The 20595-nt window shown below is 39.9% G+C and overlaps 1 protein-coding gene across 2 annotated transcripts; it reads right to left on the bottom strand.

The window, feature by feature from the left end:
* Positions 1–113: 113 nt before the first annotated feature.
* tmem184ba (transmembrane protein 184ba) lies at positions 114–18695 on the bottom strand. Of its 2 annotated transcripts, XM_063003798.1 has the most exons (9): positions 18356–18695; positions 10311–10544; positions 6392–6557; positions 3679–3769; positions 3479–3554; positions 2074–2165; positions 1795–1964; positions 1474–1668; positions 114–506 (listed from the first exon to the last, which is right to left on the bottom strand). In XM_063003798.1, exons 1-9 carry the CDS (start codon positions 18362–18364, stop codon positions 277–279), a joined length of 1263 nt encoding a protein of 420 aa, XP_062859868.1. In that variant the 5' UTR covers positions 18365–18695; the 3' UTR covers positions 114–276. The 2 variants fall into 2 exon arrangements, with proteins under 2 accessions (XP_062859868.1, XP_062859869.1); XM_063003799.1 differs by lacking the exons at positions 10311–10544; positions 18356–18695 and adding an exon at positions 6704–6724.
* Between the last annotated feature and the right edge of the window lie 1900 nt (positions 18696–20595).

The raw sequence follows: 20595 nt of genomic DNA, 5'->3' as shown, positions 1-20595 counted from the left end.
TGCAAAATATCTCATTGGGTTTCACTTCCAACAAACTCCAAGCCAGAGCACAGCAAAACGCGCTCACTAAAGTCTTTGTTTCACCACGACTAGAACAAGACACTAAGCAGCAATAATTATAATACTCTTTATAGCTTTTAACATGTAAACTAGTAAACCTGGACTAGCTTTAAATGATCCTGTAACATTGTGGCCCTAGTAGTACTGCAGTACAGAACCTACAAAGCTTTTAAAGGTACCTCTACCCACGAAGGTATGAGGAAAACTATGCTGCGATTAAAACTCGTCATCAGAGCTGAGCAGCAGGGTTTTCTCATTGTCCCGTGCGCTAACCGAGCTGTGACTGCGCGAGATGGGCGGTGCTTTGACCCCCTGTTCCAGAGTGGACTGCTGAGTGTACTGCTGATAAGCTGGAGAAAAGTTGTGAATAGCGTCTTGGACTATGTCCCCAGGGTTGATGGTCTCCTTTAAGCTGCTCGAGATGCTTTTCATAGGGGCTGAGCGACCTGCAAAAAAAAGAGAAAAGAAATGAGGGACAATAAGTGACATGCATTCAGCAGCCATTGTTTTCTGTTTAGCTTATTATAAGATAGATCAGATACAGACATAAAACTGTAGTCATAAAGTATTGGTACATATTATGACTGTCTAAAACCAAATGAAAATGTCATGGACATAAAACCAGTGCTCCTAACAATATTTTATGACACAACCTTTAGCAATAAATACTCTTCTACACTTCTTAACTGGTTGTCTGACCCAATGAATCTTTTGCAAAACAACCTGCTCTCTGTTCTGACCATCTTTCTTCCGAGTTTGATAGGTGCCTTCTCAAAGCTATGAATTTCAGGTCTTTGAACATATTTCGAATGCGATTCTGAACCTGACTTACATCTGACTAATACGGGATGGGCTAATGTTTACTACTTATTTATTCTTTTTTCTCTGGATTTTCCCCATTTATTGGCAATCCATTGTCACACGTAAAACCCCTGATCTGATCACATTTGAATTGAACTCCAACTTCGGATATCAAATCTGGTAGCTAACGTTTAGTAGCTAACGGTTACAATTTAAAAATGACATTCTGGAAATAAACAAAACAGAGTGTGTGGCCTACCGTATGGTCCATATGTTAGAACTGGGCCTTTATGCAGCATGAGCAATATAAAGAGAGGTTGGAAGGGGTAACAAATAGAGGAAAGGATGCAAATCACGTTTGAAAAAAGTGAATGTTTGTGGCGAGCAACCAATAAAATTCAAGATGTTGAGGAAAAAAGATGTAAAAAATGTTTTGAAGAAGGAGGAATGGATGCATAAGCATTGGGGATGGACGTGAAGTGAAAGGAAAAAAAGAAAGGGGTAAGAGAAAGAAAGAAGATTAAGTTGGCAAGAAATAAAGTATTTTTAAATACGTAGATTTAATTAAGTCAGCAATTATGAGAAGAAGAAAAATGCAGTCAGGTGCCTCACCGTGGCAATCCAGCCTCTTGTCCATGTAGACCTTGTATGTAAAAGCATGGCGCAGAGCTACAGCCGCAAAAAACATCTCAATGCAGATGATAAAGTTCTGATAGCCAGCTGCAACGGTACCCTCACCAACAGACACCTCGGCAGAGTTGATCTTCGGAATAGCACCACATTTCTCGAGGATGGCCAACAGCATACCTGAAAATCCAGTGATCATATCACGTTTATATAATCCTGGACGCAGCCACTGTCAGACCCAATCATCACTGCTGACACTTAAATAATTAACTGAAAAGAAGTAAAAGCAACAGAACTTGGACTCACCTTGCCAGAAAGACAGAAAGATGACAGATTTGACCATGAAAAATTTCAGCATGGGGCTGTAGGGGCTCAGCAGGTCTCGGGTAGCAAAGTAGAACAGGAACAGAGCATAGAGGGACAGGCTGACTGAGACGTTATAGATGATGGTCACATACAGATAACCACTGGCCACACTGATACAAAAGACCACAAGCAGAAGATTATACATCCATCCCCTTTATACACTTTCATATTTATATATAAATATTCATTAATACAACAGTAATGAAACACAACACATACTTGAAGTCTCCATCACGGTATTTCCCAAAGGCTTGTAAGATAACAGTGACCACAGCCATTAGAGGTTTTACTACACAGAACTGCAGTGTGGCCTGTGGGGTAGAGGTGACTTTTTAGATCAGCATTCAGTGAATAGAATTAACTGTACATTGGATTAGTAAAATGTCAAACCCTAATAAACTTGGCAAACAGTAAAGCAAAAAATTTTACAGTGTTTTTGGAGATCCTGGACTTTTTTAATTAGCACAGCATGTATTTTTTATACATGTTCTATAAATATAATAAGGTGCTCTAGTGGCACAACAGTAAATTATGCTAGCTCACTACTACTGGGATCTAGAGTTTAAATCCATAACAGTGCTATCAGCTGGCCGGGCATCTGCGAATGAACATGACTGGCTTCATCTAGGGTTGGAAAGGGTGGCTGAGACCCCGCAATATTGGCGTCCTGTCTGGGGTGTGTTACTGCATTGTAAAAAAATTATTATTATTAAGTTGGTAATGTGTCTACGTCTTAAGAGTGATTTTTTTAGGACATTTTAGGACAGTCAATTTGTCGTCCACTGCTGAGGGATACCAGATTGCATCCGAGGAGAGCACGTCGCAGTACACGCCTCTTCAGACACGTGTACAGCCTCTTCTTCTCACCCATGCATTCTGCACAGGCGTCTCTTCCACCAATCAGGGTCCTTACACAGCGTATGAAGAACCACCCACCCACACATAATCCGGTTGTCCCCTCCTGCAGATACAGTGGCCAAATATTATCTGCTGCAGGCACTGCCAATTATGCCTGTCAGATGGCACCCAGCCGACCGGTGGCAACACCAAGTTTCGAACCGAGGAGTTCAGAATCTCGGCACTAGTGTGCTAGCGGAATTTTAAAATATATCAATAAATAAAAACATTTTGCGGTTTTAAGCAAAGCTTGGGTGAAAGTAACAAGGAAAAATAATATGACTAAGGCACTCAAAATGTAACTATGCTCCTGAAAGATATTTGCATTTACAACAAATAAATACAATTAAATTATCTAACAGGTCAAACCTATTTTGGTAAGTGGTTATAGAGGGGAAAAATGGGGTGTCACAAGATGTCACACATATTTGAAGTATGACACATGCAATGGTTGAGTTTGAGGTAAGAATTGTTTGCTGCCCTTTCTAACCTTTTTCTTTTTCTGTATTTTGTATTCCTTTATTTCCTAATCTGGCCATTTCCAATTCTGAAATGATTGTGAATCCACTGCCGTGTCAAAACTCCTGATCTGATCAAGGAGTGCCGGATCACCACACCTTCCTTCGAAATCTGAGGCCACTTTTTGTCACCTGCCAGCGTTGGGTTCCCACACAGAGCCGTATCAAGTACAGAAAACCACAAGTAGTCACAAGTATTTCATGCTCACCTGCTTGCAAAATCGGAGGAAACCAATGGAATATGTCTTTCCCCACAGGCAGCAGGTTCCATACACACAGCTGGACCTACAGCAAATAAGATTACATATTAGAAAGAAGAAACAGCTGCTGTATCTGGTGTCTCCATTATAAAAGCCATGGTTGTTTACAGAGAAAAAGAAGAAGCAAGCTGAGATTTAAGAGTACTCACTCGATGGGCTTTCCTCGGATCTCAGCCATGATGGCACTCTCACCACCCAGGTACTCATAACAAAGACTCAGGAAGTTGTAAATGACAAATGCTGCATCAAACACACACACACACACAAACAAACACACAAACAAACACACACACACAGAAATATATGAATATGTCTCATGAATATGTGCATCTTTTATGAAGCGTATGGTTTATACATTTGCATTTATAATATTAATGTTTACATTTCTTGTTTTCACCCTTATTATTAAATGTAATATAGATGTATATATATATATATACACACAATATGGACAAAAGTACTCTGTTATTTATTTATTAGGATTTTAACGTCATGTTTCACACACTTTGGCTACATTCATGACAGATACGGTAGTTACTGGTTACACTGGAAAACACTGGAGATTATTTAAACCTAGTTTTTTTTGTGCACAGTGGCACAGTCCATTGTGGAACAGGAAAAGATCCTTCCTAAACTGTTGCTGCACAGCTGGAAGCATTTAATTTTCTTTATATAACTGATTTATTACAACAGTTATGGTTAAAACAGATGAATTCAAAAAATTAGAAGGAGCAATAATTAGTAATTATATCTGTGCTAAAAATACCGTTCTAAATGGATCAGACATATTCCTTTTAAGGTCTGATGCTGTTCTGTCCTGAGCCAGTGTCTGTCTCATTTCTGTGCTATTTTTGTCTACAGGATGAAGCTGTCAGCAAACGCTACTGAACAGAAATTTGCCATTGTTGTGACCGACCAACCCTAGAGACACAGCGAGGACTTAAATAACCCAGAACCAGCAGCAGAACACAGAGTACATTCATCAAACTGACTTTGTGATTAAATTACTAGTTCAAATGACAAATGCTAAATAATATTCATGAATAATCATAAATAATCAACTTGTCTAAAAAATTATGTACTTGTCTGATTGGGTTTAGCTTCCTTGATTTCACATAATACCATCTGATGTTGTTAAAAGACCTTGGTACGACACTGTTTTCTAAAAAATATGCGTAGATGTTGTTATGAAGGTCCTCATCTCCTCCTCTGATTCACTTCTATGCTCTGTTGCTATACTGCATTGGACAGTTGTTGACAGGTCTTAAAGGCAGGCAGTTTATTCTGATAATTAAATCTTTGGTTGAATTAAATAAATGAAATAAAGAATGACTTAATGACATAATAACACTAAATATAAGTTGCTTAATGTTAAAATCAAAAGTTGCCATACAGTGTAGAGGAAACCTGGAAACCTACGTTAGGGCAGTTTTTTCTCCCGATTTTTAGTGTCCAATTTTTACCCAATTGCGTCATCATTTCTACTGGTGCTGACTTCCGCCCCGATTGTGGAGAGCAAATTGACACACGCCCCCCTCTGACACGTGAGCAGTAGTCGACTGCATCTATTCACCTGCAAGAGGCGAGTTCATATGCAGACCAGCCTTGTGCACGGAGAGCCACACCCTGATCACATTATTGCTCTACTCTATGCAGACGCCATCAACCAGCCAGCAGAGGTCATAATTACATCAGTTATGAGGGCCCTATCTGGCTTCCTCCTGGATGAACAACAGCCAAACGTTGTTCATATAGCCGCCCAGCCGGATGGCAGAGCTGAGATTAGATACGATGTATTCGAAATCCCAGCTCTGGTGTGCTAGCGTATTTTACCGCTGCGCCACCTTAGCAACCTAACAACTGCTCTTTTTGATAACTAAATAATTGGAACAAACATTTGGTGCAAAAAAACTTGGATTATTAAATAGGTGGTGTAAAAAGTCCTAAAACGCAGTTGAATTTTGTGGCCTGGAGTCCTCATTGCTTCTTAGTAATTATGACTGACCGCACCCATTAAAAACTTCATGGAACAGTGGTATCATTTAATTCAAGAATTAAAGATGCAGAAATCATTTTAGTTTTATTTTCCTTTTTTAGCAATTGACTTTATACTTATCAGGGATGCAGTTAATCCAGAATCTATTTCTTGGAACAAAGAGTACAGGGGGGGAATAAACTTTTCATGTCTATCACAAGGCAGAACATTTATTCACTTTTGTTACAGAGACTGACATTTGCCAAATTAACCAAAGCTCCCTCTTTAAGGCACTGTTTAAAAGCCTTTGCAGATGGAAATTTTTCAGGCTTTAGGAATATTAAAACTAATTTTAGCATGACTTTATGCCTTAAAAAGCATTTTCCACTTAATTAATATTTTAGTTATGTGATCATTTGTTCTTGCGACAAAACACTTTTTTTAATCGTGCATCTGGACTACTCCTGCTCTGCACATTCACAATGGAACGGCTTGTTAATTAGTGTGACTCAGAGCTGTGGGAGCAGTAAAAACACTCATGCGTGCAGTGCAGAAGTCCAGCAACAGGGCTGAAAAACAACTGTGCGAAAGGTGCACTTACTTGTTTCTGGACTAATAATAAAAGAGATTGATGTTGATAAAAGGTCAGGGTCGCTGGTTTATCCATGAGCCGGTTGCTCTGCAGCCTCTCAATAAAAGCTGTCGCCACACTGTTGCTATGCAACAGGCAGCGCTCCCAAAGTAATCCCAGTGGGCGAGTGTATTGTGCACAAATACACAAAGCCTGAGAGACCATCACAAAGCACCAGCTGTGGAAAGCAACACGAACCAGGAGGGCTGTGAAGTTCATTCTAATCTTTTCACTAGTTTGTACAATGAAACCTTACCCTCGTAGCAGTCTCTGACTGTGTCGAAATACACATAGTACTGGTCGTTGGTGAAAAACAGAAGGCTGAGCCACGAATCAAAGGCGTAGATGGGCACAATGAAGAGGATCCGCACAATGTGTCGCTGTTCTTTTGGAGAGCTGTAATAACGCAAGTGCATGTAGATCTGAAAAAGGAAAAAGGACACAGTGATACAACATACAAACATCTGATCCAATCAGCTTTTCACAAAATTAATTCAACCGTTAAGTTTTAAAACAATTACTCTGCACTTCATTCTTTAAATACTATCTGGTGAAAGTAAGTGGACACCTGATCATGTTGCTTGTTGGACGTCCTATTCCAAAACCAAAAACTTGAATATGGAGCTGCTGCCCATATTTGTAGCTATAAAAGTCATTCTGCTATTGCCATAAATCTGTCTGTGGAAATGTGGGTCCATCGAGTCAAAAACAAGTACAGGGTGGGGCATAAAGATCTCCCACATTTGGAGTGGGCACCGTATGGGCTGTAGTGGCAGTAGAGAGGCGGGACAGGTTTCATTCGGTAGGCTAGGCTCTACCATTTTCATTTTCTTCATCAATTATTATAACAATTTTGAGGGAAATGTTTCCTGGGCATTTGATCTTTTTAAGGGGAGACGTGGGGTGGCCGGCAAGGTCACCAGATTTAAGCCCTTGTGACTTTTTCCTTTGGGGATACCTAAAGGAAAAGGTTTTCCGACATCGTCCTCGAACTCTTGAGGATTTGAAGGAAAGGATCCGAGAGGAAATCGACGCAATACCACCCGAGATGACACGGAGAGTCTTGTATTGTATTGCCAATGTATTGCCAACAACGGCCGCCATTTGTCTGATATAATTTTTAAAACCCATTATGTACTTTTCAGAAATATAAGCATTTTTTTTCTAGATAGTTGGGTTCTTTTGGTAGATTCATTCAAAATGTGGGAGATCTTTATGCCCCACCCTGTATTTCTGTGCTCAGGTACTGACGTGACACAGGAAGGCCTGGCTTACAACTAATGTTCCAATCCATCCCCGAAGTGTTCAGTGTAACTGACATCAGGGCTGTGCATGCTCATTAAACATGTTTTCATGGACCTTGCTTTGTACACAGGGGAACAGTCATGCTGGAACAGGAAAGGACCTTCCTTAACCTGCTGCCATCTAAGATGAACTTGGTTCCAGAGAACTCAGAGCCGTTTCTGCATACAGTGTATCACAAAAGTGAGTACACCCCTCACATTTCTGCAAATATTTCATTATATCTTTTCATGGGACAACACTATAGACATGAAACTTGGATATAACTTAGAGTAGTCAGTGTACAACTTGTATAGCAGTGTAGATTTACTGTCTTCTGAAAATAACTCAACACACAGCCATTAATGTCTAAATAGCTGGCAACATAAGTGAGTACACCCCACAGTGAACATGTCCAAATTGTGCCCAAATGTGTCGTTGTCCCTCCCTGTTGTCATGTGTCAAGGTCCCAGGTGTAAATGGGGAGCAGGGCTGTTAAATTTGGTGTTTTGGGTACAATTCTCTCATACTGGCCACTGGATATTCAACATGGCACCTCATGGCAAAGAACTCTCTGAGGATGTGAGAAATAGAATTGTTGCTCTCCACAAAGATGGCCTGGGCTATAAGAAGATTGCTAACACCCTGAAACTGAGCTACAGCATGGTGGCCAAGGTCATACAGCGGTTTTCCAGGACAGGTTCCACTCGGAACAGGCTTCGCCAGGGTCGACCAAAGAAGTTGAGTCCACGTGTTCGGCGTCATATCCAAAGGTTGGCTTTAAAAAATAGACACATAAGTGCTGCCAGCATTGCTGCAGAGGTTGAAGACGTGGGAGGTCAGCCTGTCAGTGCTCAGACCATACGCCGCACACTGCATCAACTCGGTCTGCATGGTCGTCATCCCAGAAGGAAGCTGACGCACAAGAAAGCCCGCAAACAGTTTGCTGAAGACAAGCAGTCCAAGAACATGGATTACTGGAATGCCCTGTGGTCTGACGAGACCAAGATAAACTTGTTTGGCTCAGATGGTGTCCAGCATGTGTGGCGGCGCCCTGGTGAGAAGTACCAAGACAACTGTATCTTGCCTACAGTCAAGCATGGTGGTGGTAGCATCATGGTCTTGGGCTGCATGAGTGTTGCTGGCACTGGGGAGCTGCAGTTCATTGAGGGAAACATGAATTCCAACATGTACTGTGACATTCTGAAACAGAGCATGATCCCCTCCCTTCGAAAACTGGGCCTCATGGCAGTTTTCCAACAGGATAACGACCCCAAACACAACCTCCAAGATGACAACTGCCTTGCTGAGGAAGCTGAAGGTAAAGGTGATGGACTAAACCCAATTGAGCACCTGTGGCGCATCCTCAAGTGGAAGGTGGAGGAGTTCAAGGTGTCTAACATCCACCAGCTCCGTGATGTCATCATGGAGGAGTGGAAGAGGATTCCAGTAGCAACCTGTGCAGCTCTGGTGAATTCCATGCCCAGGAGGGTTAAGGCAGTGCTGGATAATAATGGTGGTCACACAAAATATTGACACTTTGGGCACAATTTGGACATGTTCACTGTGGGGTGTACTCACTTATGTTGCCAGCCATTTAGACATTAATGGCTGTGTGTTGAGTTATTTTCAGAAGACAGTAAATCTACACTGCTATACAAGCTGTACACTGACTACTCTAAGTTATATCCAAGTTTTATTTCTATAGTGTTGTCCCATGAAAAGATATAATAAAATATTTGCAGAAATGTGAGGGGTGTACTCACTTTTGTGATACACTGTATAAGTGATGTCTGGCTTTTTCGGTGTGTCTTGAACTTTAGGTAGCATCTTTGATGCGGTGGTGGACTGCAGTGGTGGACTGTGTTAAGTGACAACAGTTTTCCAAAGTGTCTCCAAAAGCCATTGAGGTTTCCTTTCCTTTTTAAACTAACTTACAACTCATAAAGTCATGAGCCACAACCCATATTTGCTTGCAAACACTGAGCCGTTGGTGGATTCTTGATGGGTGGATTATACCCAGTCATGATAACCCTGGTTGTAACTAATTAACCTGTTTATTGTTTGTTTGTTTGTTTATTAGGATTGTAATGTCATGTTTTACACTTTGGTTACATTCATGACAGGAACGGTAGTTACTCATTACACAAGATTCACAAGTTTATATCAAACACAGTCTTGAACAATTTAGTATCTTCAATTCACCTCACTTGCATGTCTTTGGACTGTGGGAGGAAACCGGAGTTCCCGGAGGACACCCACGCAGACACAGGGAGAACATGCAAACTCCACACAGAAAGGACCTGGACCCCCACCGGGGGTTCGAACCCAGGACCTTCTTGCTGTGAGGCGACAGTGTTACCCACTTAGCCACCGTGCCGCCAACCTGTTTATTGTAAATAAAAACTTAAATATTCTATACATTTTTCAGTATTACTTTCGCCTCTATAAACTTTTATTGAGTGTGTTGGAAGCATTAAATTTATGTCATATGTCATTTATTTGTTTTTCTGTTAGTTAAATAAAGATCCAGTAGAATGAACAAACTGTATCTGGAAATGAGGTTTGTATTTACCAACACTATGTCACAATGGGATCTTTGATCACTGGGCATTGTTTTGGAATTGCAGGTGATAAAGTAATGGCAGTTTAGCCATCAAGCTCATATTTAGTTTGTAAATAAACTTGAGCCTCAATTAAGGGTTCAAATGGGTGTAGCTTATACTGTGTTAGTCAGATTTATACTGTATATTAACACAAAATAAATCCATTGCAAAAATTACGGGCTGCACTGTTTAACTTTGTGATAGGCAGTAACCAGACAATTTAGTTTGTTTTAATACCCTTTCCATTTGACAGAATATTGACTGTGGGGGAGCATGTCAGGTTTTTACCTGATGGCAGGTGACCAGCAGTGCTGTCCACACAAAGAAGCCCGACACGGCCTGTGCTGTGGTTGTCATCAAGAAAATGGGTTGCTCAGGGGTTAGCAGTGGAGACTCAGGGAACCATGAGATGTTTGGGCCACCGGGTGCCATTGTAGCTGGAGATCCTGGAACCATTGCGACAGCAGAAGTCTCACCAAGTCGCTCTGACAAGAACACGTCACGTCTCCAGAGCCTGGGAATCTTAAGAGCAGAGACAGAGAATGAATCTACTAGCATCAGTGGTATTGTTGTTCTGTATGGACAATTTATAAAACACTGTCAGAATAAAACTAAATGAATCTGTTACCAACATAGATTTAATCATGCAAACCACAAAAGCTGTGAAAAATAAATTGTAATGCTAATTATTTGTATTGCATTTATTTGTTGCATTGGTTTGTGCAAAGACAAAAATAAATCATTTAAAAAAGGAATAAAATTAAATACAAGTCATTTTTATGTCAAACCCACACTAAGTTTCAGTTACACCAGACTTATTTATTAGGATTTTACTATAATGTTTTACACTTTGGTTACATTCATGACAGGACAGGTAGTTACTGATTACACAAGGTTCATCAGTTCAAGTTTTAATATCAGACACAGTCATGGACAATTTAGTATCTCCAATTCACCTCACTTGAATGTCTTTGGACTGTGGGAGGAAACCCACACGGACACGGGGAGAACATGCAAACCAGACAGGAAGGACCTGGACCGCTCCACCTGGGAATCGAACCCAGGACATTCCTGCTGTGAGGCGACAGTGCTACCCACCGAGCCGCTCTATATCAGACATAAATCTGTGCTTTGAAACAGCAGTGCATCTAAATCAGAAAAGCTGCAGCTCAAAAGGAGCCTTTTACAATACAACACAACAACTGCAATCATTTGGTCTAAAATAACACTGGAGTAATCGCTCAGGTGCTTAATATACCTGACATTTTCATGAAAGGTTTCTGAGGGTAGTATAAACTTAAGTGTAGAGGAAACCATTTTGATTCAATAGCAAACACTGAAAAACACTACTCAAACCTCCCTGTAGTCCTAAATCGAAAACACACGGCATGCGTAGAAATTAAGTAACTAAACACACCACAAAATGACTCACAGTCTGCCTGAATTGGACTGAACTGGCCATAAAAAGTGGGTGAGGCTAGGAAAATTGGCCTATCATAAACGAAAACAGTGCTTAGGTCAGACAACAAGCAGTCACCAGTCACCTTATTATGTAAGCATGAAAAAAATGTAACGTAATCCAGCATTCAGTGACACAAATGTTAACAGACTGACAGCACTTTTTAATTAACACACATGGGTGGAGAACATCAATGCTACCAGTTTCAGATAATGCAGGTCAGGTCATCTAAACTTGAGTTTAATATGAACAAGATGTTTATAAGGAACATCCATGAGTCATGGCACCCAACATAATAAACAATACCGTGCAGATAATGACTAAATAACCTTTTCTTCAACACAAGTGGAAAAGCAACTGACTTTGTCACTGCACCACATCAGTCATGTGGGGTCATCTGTGCAATGCAGTAGAGCTGAATAAATAACGTAATAAAGATTTTCCTCTCATTAATTTCTCTACAGACATCTAATTGAACTCAGTATCTAAACAACCACCAACAAGATAAATAGTTACCCCATAAATATCCCAAAGCAAAACTTATTTTAAGAAATGATTTGTAATAAAGTGAAAGAATGACAGATTTGCATAAGGACACTGCAAATGATTTGATGAAGTCTATTTTCTTTAAATTGGCTTTTTGATGTAGCTTAAACATTATAGTTGTATATAATTGTATTGTACACTGATCAGCCATAACATTAAAACCACCTCCTTGGTTCTACACTCACTGTCCATTTTATCAGCTCCACTTACCATATTACAGTTACTGACTATTGTCCATCTGTTACGCTGCATTCTTTGTTAGTCCTCTTTCATGCTGTTCTTCAATGGTCAGGACCCCCACAGGACCACTACAGAGCAGGTATTATTTGGGTGGTGGATCATTCTCAGCACTGCAGTGACACTGACATGGTGGTGGTGTGTTAGTGTGTGTTGTGCTGGTATGAGTGGATTAGACACAGCAGCGCTGCTGGAGTTTTTAAACACCTCACTGTCACTGCTGGACTGAGAATAGTCCACCAACCAAAAGTATCCAGCCAACAGCACCCCGTGGGCAGCGTTCTGTGACCACTGATTAAGGTCTAGAAGATGACCAACTCCAGCAATAGATGAGCGATCGTCTCTGATTTTACATCTACAAGGTGGACCAACTAGGTAAGAGTGTCTAATAGAGTGGACAGTGAGTGGACACAGTATTTAAAAACTCCAGCAGCACTGCTGTGTCTGATCCACTCATACCAGGACAACACACACCAACACACCACCACCATGTCAGTGTCACTGCAGTGCTGAGAATGATCCACCACCTAAATAATACCTACTCTGTGGCGGTCCTGACCATTGAAGAACAGCGTGAAGGAAGGTTAAAAAGGCATGTAGAGAAATAGATGGACTACAGTCAGTAATTGTAGAACTACAAAGTGCTTCTATATGGTAAGTGGAGCTGATAAAATGGACAGTGTGTGTAGAAACAATGTTATTTAATGTTATGGCTGATCAGGGTGTAAAAAAAAAAATATATATATACAGTATATACGGTATATATATATATATATATATATATATATATATATATATATATATTAGGGCTGTCAAACGATTAAAATTTTTAATCGCGATTAATCTCAGAATTTCATATAGTTAATCGCGATTAATCACATTAAATAAAATCTGTGTAAATGTTATAGAAAACAAGGTTTTTTAAGTGAAATGTGAAAAGTGGACGTTTCTACACGAAGTGAGTGTGTTTTGACCCTTTTGGGGCTTCCATAGTTCATGGACTAGCGTGCTTGACTCCGGTATTCAGTGCCGTAACAGATTAAGTTAATGAAGTGTTTTGCTCCCGACAACTTGTGAATATACCGTGTATTTATTTCTTTATTATGCAAGTGCATCCCTACGATGCTCAGTTATATTATTTTAACAAACCGCAAATGAACAACGGTGGCAAGTCCGACATTAAAACGTTGGTTCTACCAGTCAAGTCTCAACATGAACTAGAATCTGCGTTAACGGCACTATTTTTTTTAATCGCGTTAAATTGAGATTGCGTTAATGCGTTATTATCGCGTTAACTTCGACAGCCCTAATATATATATATATATATATATATATACAGGGGTTGGACAATGAAACTGAAACACCTGGTTTTAGACCACAATAATTTATTAGTATGGTGTAGGGCCTCCTTTTGCGGCCAATACAGCGTCAATTCGTCTTGGAAATGACATATACAAGTCCTGCACAGTGGTCAGAGGGATTTTAAGCCATTCTTCTTGCAGGATAGTGGCCAGGTCACTACGTGATGCTGGTGGAGGAAAACGTTTCCTGACTCGCTTCTCCAAAACACCCCAAAGTGGCTCAATAATATTTAGATCTGGTGACTGTGCAGGCCATGGGAGATGTTCAACTTCACTTTCATGTTCATCAAACCAATCTTTCACCAGTCTTGCTGTGTGTATTGGTGCATTGTCATCCTGATACACGGCACCGCCTTCAGGATACAATGTTTGAACCATTGGATGCACATGGTCCTCCAGAATGGTTCGGTAGTCCTTGGCAGTGACGCGCCCATCTAGCACAAGTATTGGGCCAAGGGAATGCCATGATATGGCAGCCCAAACCATCACTGATCCACCCCCATGCTTCACTCTGGGCATGCAACAGTCTGGGTGGTACGCTTCTTTGGGGCTTCTCCACACCGTAACTCTCCCGGATGTGGGGAAAACAGTAAAGGTGGACTCATCAGAGAACAATACATGTTTCACATTGTCCACAGCCCAAGATTTGCGCTCCTTGCACCATTGAAACCGATGTTTGGCATTGGCACGAGTGACCAAAGGTTTGGCTATAGCAGCCCGGCCGTGTATATTGATCCTGTGGAGCTCCCGACGGACAGTTCTGGTGGAAACAGGAGAGTTGAGGTGCACATTTAATTCTGCCGTGATTTGGGCAGCCGTGGTTTTATGTTTTTTGGATACAATCCGGGTTAGCACCCGAACATCCCTTTCAGACAGCTTCCTCTTGCGTCCACAGTTAATCCTGTTGGATGTGGTTTGTCCTTCTTGGTGGTATGCTGACATTACCCTGGATACCGTGGCTCTTGATACATCACAAAGACTTGCTGTATTGGTCACAGATGCGCCAGCAAGACGTGCACCAACAATTTGTCCTCTTTTGAACTCTGGTATGTCACCCATAATGTTGTGTGCATTGCAATATTTTGAGCAAAACTGTGCTCTTACCCTGCTAATTGAACCTTCACACTCTGCTCTTACTGGTGCAATGTGCAATTAATGAAGATTGGCCACCAGACTGGTCCAATTTAGCCATGAAACCTCCCACACTAAAATGACAGGTGTTTCAGTTTCATTGTCCAACCCCTGTATATATAGGTTTTTTTTTTATATGATTCCTTTTTTTAACTTTGCAAAAATGTCTACAGTTAAATTGTTGCTAATATATAGAAAAGATGTCCATCTAAATGAGGCATTTGACAATAATGTGCATTTATTTTAAATTTGCGGATCAATAATAACCAACAAACCAACAAAGATTGTTTAACAGCGCATCTAAAGAGCTCTACAGAGAAAGAGCGGCAATTTGAAACACACCCAATCCAGCCTCAGTGTGGATGCGTCATCTCTGTTTACAGACTCATTAGGACCTTTTGATCCTTTCAGGGAAAAAATTATTTAAATCATAAACGGTTGAACAATTACACATTACAAAGTCAGTCTGCATCAGTATGGAGTCTGACTGCATGTTAATCTCTGCAAATGTGGATGTTTTGCATTATGCTTCAATACAATGCAATTTATTTATTTTATTAGGATTGATTCATCAGTTCGAGTCTTTAATATCAAACACAGTCATGGACAATTTTGTATCTCCAATTCACCTCACTTGCATGTCTTTGGACTGTTGAAGGAAACTGGAGATACCTGAGGAATCCTACACAGACACGGGGAGAACATGCAAACTCCACACAGAACATCGAACCCAGGACCTTCTTGCTGTGAGGCGACAGTGCTACCCACTTAGCCACCGTGCCGCCCCGCCAATGTATAGGAAGGATATCTATAAGGTGTTGTAAGACAGTGTGTATTTACTTCAAATTAAGATGTCAATGGTTAACCAGATAACCAACAAAGAAATCAGCTAAAGAGTTCAATCTGTTAACAGACTTATTAGGACATTTTACACCTTTAAGGGGAAACTTAACGTATTTATATTACTTAAATCATTAACGGTTTAACTATTAAACATTACAAAGTCAATTTTAATCAGTATGGAGTCTGACTGCATGTTAACGTCTGCACATGTGGAGCTGTGTGTTGAGGATATTTTGCATCATGCTTCAATGTGATGCAAAAATGGAAAACTTTGTTCATCATCTGATAATAATTACACTAACGTTGTCATAAAGAATTTTATTTATATATATATACAGTGTATCACAAAAGTGAGTACACCCCTCACATTTCTGCAAATATTTTATTATATCTTTTCATGGGACAACACTATAGAAATAAAACTTGGATATAATTTAGAGTAGTCAGTGTACAGCTTGTATAGCAGTGTAGATTTACTGTCTTCTGAAAATAACTCAACACACAGCCATTAATGTCTAAATAGCTGGCAACATAAGTGAGTACACCCCACAGTGAACATGTCCAAATTGTGCCCAAAGTGTCAATATTTTGTGTGACCACCATTATTATCCAGCACTGCCTTAACCCTCCTGGGCATGGAATTCACCAGAGCTGCACAGGTTGCTACTGGAATCCTCTTCCACTCCTCCATGATGACATCACGGAGCTGGTGGATGTTAGACACCTTGAACTCCTCCACCTTCCACTTGAGGATGCGCCACAGGTGCTCAATTGGGTTTAGTCCATCACCTTTACCTTCAGCTTCCTCAGCAAGGAAGTTGTCATCTTGGAGGTTGTGTTTGGGGTCGTTATCCTGTTGGAAAACTGCCATGAGGCCCAGTTTTCGAAGGGAGGGGATCATGCTCTGTTTCAGAATGTCACAGTACATGTTGGAATTCATGTTTCCCTCAATGAACTGCAGCTCCCCAGTGCCAGCAACACTCATGCAGCCCAAGACCATGATGCTACCACCACCATGCTTGACTGTAGGCAAGATACAGTTGTCTTGGTACTTCTCACCAGGGCGCCGCCACACATGCTGGACACCATCTGAGCCAAACAAGTTTATCTTGGTCTCGTCAGACCACAGGGCATTCCAGTAATCCATGTTCTTGGACTGCTTGTCTTCAGCAAACTGTTTGCGGGCTTTCTTGTGCGTCAGCTTCCTTCTGGGATGACGACCATGCAGACCGAGTTGATGCAGTGTGCGGCGTATGGTCTGAGCACTGACAGGCTGACCTCCCACGTCTTCAACCTCTGCAGCAATGCTGGCAGCACTCATGTGTCTATTTTTTAAAGCCAACCTCTGGATATGACGCCGAACACGTGGACTCAACTTCTTTGGTCGACCCTGGCGAAGCCTGTTCCGAGTGGAACCTGTCCTGAAAAACCGCTGTATGACCTTGGCCACCATGCTGTAGCTCAGTTTCAGGGTGTTAGCAATCTTCTTATAGCCCAGGCCATCTTTGTGGAGAGCAACAATTCTATTTCTCACATCCTCAAAGAGTTCTTTGCCATGAGGTGCCATGTTGAATATCCAGTGGCCAGTATGAGATAATTGTACCCAAAACACCAAATTTAACAGCCCTGCTCCCCATTTACACCTGGGACCTTGACACATGACACCAGGGAGGGACAACGACACATTTGGGCACAATTTGGACATGTTCACTGTGGGGTGTACTCACTTATGTTGCCAGCTATTTAGACATTAATGGCTGTGTGTTGAGTTATTTTCAGAAGACAGTAAATCTACACTGCTATACAAGCTGTACACTGACTACTCTAAGTTATATCCAAGTTTCATGTCTATAGTGTTGTCCCATGAAAATATATAATCAAATATTTGCAGAAATGTGAGGGGTGTACTCACTTTTGTGATACACTGTATATATATATATATATATATATATATATATATATATACACAGTATATATATATATATATATATATATATATAAATAAAAATCTTTATTTAGTTTGATCAGCATGTTTAGTTAGTGCTTCCAATAAACTGTTTATGGTGTTTATCCAACTGTTCACTACTTGCCACGTTTACTACATCACACTGATTTTAATCCATAAATCATAAAGACTTGTTGATTTTGTTAATTTTTTAAAGATTTTGATCAGATACTTGTCGGTTATCGGTTAACCGTCGATTAATGAGTCGATTGATGAGTCGATTGATGAGTCGATTGATGACGCCCGGAAAAAAAATCGCATCATTAATTTTAACGTTTTAAAGAAAAGTAATGAACTTGGATACAGCATTAAACATTATTAATCCGTGTGCCACATAAAAGTAGATTTATTCAGCAGGTGTAAAGAAAAGAAAAAGAAAAGAATCATTTCAACTTGAACTTCAATATGTTTTCATTGATTTGCATTAAGATTCGACTCATTGTGAATCAAATCTGAATCAGTCGGAGAGGAGGCTCTTTATTTTTATATTTAAGCGCATTATTTAAGACAAAGATTGTATTTAAGTGTTTAATAATTGTGGTACATTAGGATTCAAACGAGATGTTTTATTTAAACTACATGACTCGATTAAAAATGTACACTTTAATACTAAACAGTACGCGAAGTTAGCACATCATTAATAGTACCGTTAGTCCCTGTACATACTACTTGAGTAAGCAGTATGCGGTTCGGGTTTTGAGCATTTTCCAGTCAGTGAAACTTGACTGGTACCAGAATAAATTAGACTTACCAAGCGCATGAATGCTGTGTGAAAAGCTGAAAGGATTTAAGAGAGAGGCAGCACAGCAGACAGGGCCTTAAATCCTTAAAGCCAAAGCAGTTCCTAACTGTTCCCCGTCATCCATGTTTATCTTTCTCCAGCCAACTGAAGCAAAGTCGGACTGAACCTCTTTAACTCTGCTTTCTCTCACACTCAGCGCCATGAACTAACACATATTACCGCTCTCACATTCAGCCACACGCTATTTCCTACACTTCTCCCAGTTTCGTGCTCGTTTGAAGTGTTATTTCTGTAAATCACAGTAATACATGTTACACCTCCTGTGTGGATTATTATTACTGAGCGAGAACAAAACCGTGCAGTGGAAGGCAGCTGCTGAACCGGAGAGCCCACTGTGTAACTTAGCCAGGTTGCCAGATTGATGCGATTCAATATTAACGCTTATTATAAGTACCAAATTGCAATTATTACACCTCATCAGATAAACACGTTCTTTCAAACAGATCGAGGGTTTATAAAAAAAGAGATTGTTTTAAACGATACCAAACTGTTTCCTGTTATTTAATTTGCTTAAATTAGACAAAAAGATTAGTATTTCTTAAAATAACCAACCTGGCAACATGGTACACTCATGTTCTTTTTGCAAAATGGTTGAACTCCTCACCACTGTTCAACATAAAAGTCTTTCTGATAGCACATCTGAGTTCTTTTATTTGAGACCATTTAACTGTTTACAGGTGGTGAACAAACCCGAGCACCCAGAGAAAACAACAGCAAACTTACATTTTCTTGATTGATTTAGCCACTGTAGTCACCTTGTGATTATATAGTAGTCTATACACTGTACAAACATTATCTGTTTACTGTTTTTAATATATGCACCTTCATTTTTACTTATCTGGTCACTATTGCACTTTTTACTGTATTATATGTAAATAATCTCTATCTTGCACTTCTGGTTAGATGCTACTGCATTTCGTTGGCTCTGTACTTGTACTCTGCACAATGACAATAAAGTTGAATCTAATCTAATTTTCTGATGTTAATGTCTCAAGATAATTTTAGGAATTCTTAAATGTTCAACAATGTTAAGTGCTACAACAGTTAAACCATATATTAGTCTTAGATTTATTCAACTACCAAAAACAAAATTGGTATTTTATTCATATAAATTCTCCAAACACCTGACTATTTTTAATCTTGGTTAGGATTGCAATGACCCGACACCAAACAAAACTCTGTTCACAGGAAGAAACCCATTCTGGACAAGGCTTCAATCCACTCTCAACATCTATAGGTGCAAAAAGGTCCTGGGTTCGATCCCCAGGTGGGGCGGTCCGGGTCCTTTCTGTGTGGAGTTTGCATGTTCTCCCCAAGTCTGCGTGGGTTTACTCCGGGTGCTCCGGTTTCTTCCGACAGTCCAGAGACATGCAAGTGAGGTGAATTGGAGACACTAAATTGTCCATGACTGTGTTTGATATAACCTTGTGAACTGATGAATCTTGTGTAATGAGTAACTACCGTTCCTGTCATGAATGTAACCAAAGTGTAAAACATGACATTAAAATCCTAATAAACAAACAAACAAACATCTATAGGCCATTTAGAGCTGTCAGTCCACCTTCTGCATGTTTCTGTTGTAATGTTTGAATCAGTTAAAGAAGACAAAAAATAAAGTTTGTTAATAAGTCATTATTTGATTATAAAAATCTGCTAGATGTAAAAACATGTTTATGTATGAGTGGTAAGCTACATGTTTTAAGACGGTAAAGGGTATGGCAGTGGTCTCAATACAATAACTTATTGTTTCTTGTGATTTTTACATTCATGTCATTAAACAATTTCTCATGATCATTTTCTCAAAACGTAAAATTTCTAAATTTAAAAATATAAACATTTTTGTGCATCATGATCTGCATTTTACAATTTTTATTCAACCTAGACACAAATTAACTTCATGTCTTGCTGAAACAATTATAAGTATCACTAATCCTCAGTTATGCAACCTCAGTAGCTTATAAAATTAATGTGTGCTCTTAAAAAACAACAGTTTTTACCTTATATGTAATATAAATACGATAAACATAACAAAGCAAAGTTATTATAAAGGGATAACACAGTAAATGGTGTGTATTTGTGGCTCTTAAGGGCTTCCATGAAAAATGATTTTAATATATACATTTTCATTTGGGTGTGGTTGTGCAAATTTTATTTAAATTTGATTTATAACATTTAAATGCTATGAAGGT

This window comes from Trichomycterus rosablanca, chromosome 10 (genome assembly GCF_030014385.1).
Source record: "Trichomycterus rosablanca isolate fTriRos1 chromosome 10, fTriRos1.hap1, whole genome shotgun sequence".
NCBI classification, from domain to species: domain Eukaryota; kingdom Metazoa; phylum Chordata; class Actinopteri; order Siluriformes; family Trichomycteridae; genus Trichomycterus; species Trichomycterus rosablanca.
This window is presented reverse-complemented; position numbering and strand designations above follow the sequence as displayed.

Coding starts and splice junctions, on each gene's coding strand:
- tmem184ba (XM_063003798.1), bottom strand. Junction 3,770..6,391: donor AGTCAGAGACTGCTACGAGG/GTAAGGTTTCAT, acceptor TGTTTGATGCAG/CATTTGTCATTTACAACTTC. Junction 3,555..3,678: donor ATCCGAGGAAAGCCCATCGA/GTGAGTACTCTT, acceptor TATTTGCTGTAG/GTCCAGCTGTGTGTATGGAA.